At 71.1% G+C, this 2,344-nt stretch overlaps 1 protein-coding gene across 2 annotated transcripts in view; it reads right to left on the minus strand.

Annotated features, from left to right (window-relative positions):
* TMCC2 (transmembrane and coiled-coil domain family 2) overlaps positions 1-1,597 on the minus strand; it is a 28,430-nt gene extending 26,833 nt beyond the window's left edge. For both annotated transcript variants that reach the window (XM_062013652.1, XM_062013651.1), the window contains exon 1: positions 1,326-1,597. In XM_062013652.1, coding sequence (XP_061869636.1) covers positions 1,326-1,490 — 165 coding nt within the window. In that variant the 5' untranslated portion in view covers positions 1,491-1,597. The remainder of the gene's footprint in view (positions 1-1,325) is intronic.
* Between the last annotated feature and the right edge of the window lie 747 nt (positions 1,598-2,344).

Consider the following 2,344-nt stretch of genomic DNA (forward strand, 5'->3'; position numbering starts at 1 on the left):
GCCTATCTGAAGGGGATGCATGCAGCATGGCAGCACCCTGGCAGTCCTGCCTGTGCTTGACCAGTCCAGCCTGACCTTGACCGTGCTGGTGAGACCTTTCAGGCCAAGCAGCAGGCTGGAGTGCTCCACAAGAAGGGTTTCCATGCTGGATGCCAGGCTGCCCCTGAGTGACCAGTGACATTCTTACACTTTTGTCCAGGTCTTTTTGAAACCAAAGCACGGCAGCAGCACCTCCTGGACACAAACACCCCCCTGCAGTGCAACTGCCACTCGCCTCTGCTCTGCCCCGGGGCCACAACACCCAGCAGCGCCTGCAAACGCCAGGGAATTCATCTCTGCAACACAAACCACCACCGCAGCCACACCAGCAGGAGCCCGGTGTAGGGCCAGGAGTCAGAGCTGCTCCTCTTGCAAACCCACGGGGAATTTCTGCCCGATTGCAGCCGGGACTGGCCCGTCCTGCCTGGCCGCATCCCTGCTGCCCGGACCGGCTCCTCTCCCTCCCGCAGAGCCGCAGTGCCGCCCAACTTGTTTTCCTCGTGAGCCGGACACAGCCCGGAGGCACAGGAGGAGCAGCCTCGGGGCCATTTCTCCACCGTCACTTCCCGGCTGCCGCAGCACCGATGCTGCCGCTCCTCCGAGCATCTTCCCCCCCGCGCCCCGCTCAGCGCTGGGCTGGCTCTGGGGGTCTGCTCAGCTCCTCTGCAGGCAGACAGCCTTGTTACCCCTAAAAAGCCTGCTCGGGTGATGGCTCCAGACTGGCTGCGGGATGCGCGACCCTGGTGCCCGCAGCCCCCTCGATAAGGGTGGGTGGTATCACCAAGGGTCCTCCCACCTCTCTCACTGTCGCTGCTCTTGGCGGCCACGACCTGAGCCGTGCCCAGCCCTGTGCGTGCTTGTGCAAACCCACCACGAGGCATCTCAAGCCAAGGAGCTGGCCCACTGCGGGGGCACCCACATGCCAGGGGCATCCCCTCCCCCGCGGAGTGCAGGAACATCCCCATCCTGGGAGCATCCCAACCTGGGACCTCTTTATCCCCATCTCAGGAGCATTTTCACTGCAGGACCATCCTCATTCTGGGAGCATCCGCGTCCCGGGGACATCCCACGTCCTCCAAGGTCACACCTGTGGCAGAGCGGGGATGGGGGGTGTGGATGGTGGCACCCGCCGAGGCGAAGATCCCGCCGGTAACCCCGCTGTGTGCTCACCACGCTGGTAACCCCGCTGCTCACCCTAAGCGATGCTCACCCCTCCGGTGACCCCAGCGGGCTGCCCGCCCGCCCCAGCGCCAACCCATCGGGACCCTCCGGCCGCCGCCGCTCACCTTCAGGTCGGGGGGCTTGGTGCGCGGCGGCGGGACGGCACCCGCCTCAGGGGCCGCCGCCGCCTCCCCGGGCTTGGCCTCCATGGCGGCGGGGCCGGGCGGATCCCCCACGGCGCCGGGGTCGTCGTCGGGCTGCTGCAGCTCGTCCGACCGGCACCGCTTCATACCGGTGCGCCGTGTCCCCGGGAGGCGGGGGGAGCCTACGGCCGCGGCGGCGGCATCAGCAGCGGGCGGCGCCCGGGAGGCCGCTGTGGGACCCGCGGCCCCCCCGCCCCGCCCGCGGCCCCCCCGCCGTGCCCGGGCCGGGCGGCGGCTCCGAGCCGCGGCGGCTCCGCGCCCGCCGCCACCGGCATCGCGGCCGCCGCCGCCGGGGGATGAGCGACGGCCGCGGCGGCCAATGGCGGGGCGCGGGGGGCGGGGCCGGAGGCGCTGATTGGCGGCGGCGGCGCGGAGCCGTGGCGGCGCGCGGTGCTGCCGGGCCCGCCGCCCCCGCTGAGCCGCCGCCTCGCCGCGGGTTCCCCGCCACCTCCGTTATTTCTGCCGCCGTTCCTTATTCCTGTCGTTAATCGTTGTTTTGTTGCTCTCCTCTCGCGCCGCAGCCGCGCGGGCCCGGCCGTGCTGCCCGGGCAGCAGAGCCCCGTCTCGCCCCGCCCCGGGGCCGAGGTTCCCATCTCCGCTTTGCCTTCAGCGGGGCCGCACCGGGGCTTGACCGGAGGCGTGCGGAGGCCCCGGGGAGCGGCTGACGGCCCCGGGAGCGCGTGTGTGTGTGTAAACTACATTTCCCAGAAGCCCCCGCGGGACGACAGCTCCGGGAGCCACGCCCGCAGAGAACTACATCTCCCGGCGTGCCTCGCGCCCGGGTCCGCCCGGCCTCCTCCCCCTTTGCCCCGCGGCGCCCCGTTAAAGGTTCCGCGCCGCACGCAGCGCGGTTTGCTCAGGCGCTGCCCCTCGGGAGAAAGGCGGCGGCCGGGGGTAGGGGAGGCGGGAGGGGTGGGTGGGGGGGGGAGGAGGAGGAGGAG

Source organism: Colius striatus, chromosome 22 (genome assembly GCF_028858725.1).
Source record: "Colius striatus isolate bColStr4 chromosome 22, bColStr4.1.hap1, whole genome shotgun sequence".
Lineage (NCBI taxonomy): Eukaryota > Metazoa > Chordata > Aves > Coliiformes > Coliidae > Colius > Colius striatus.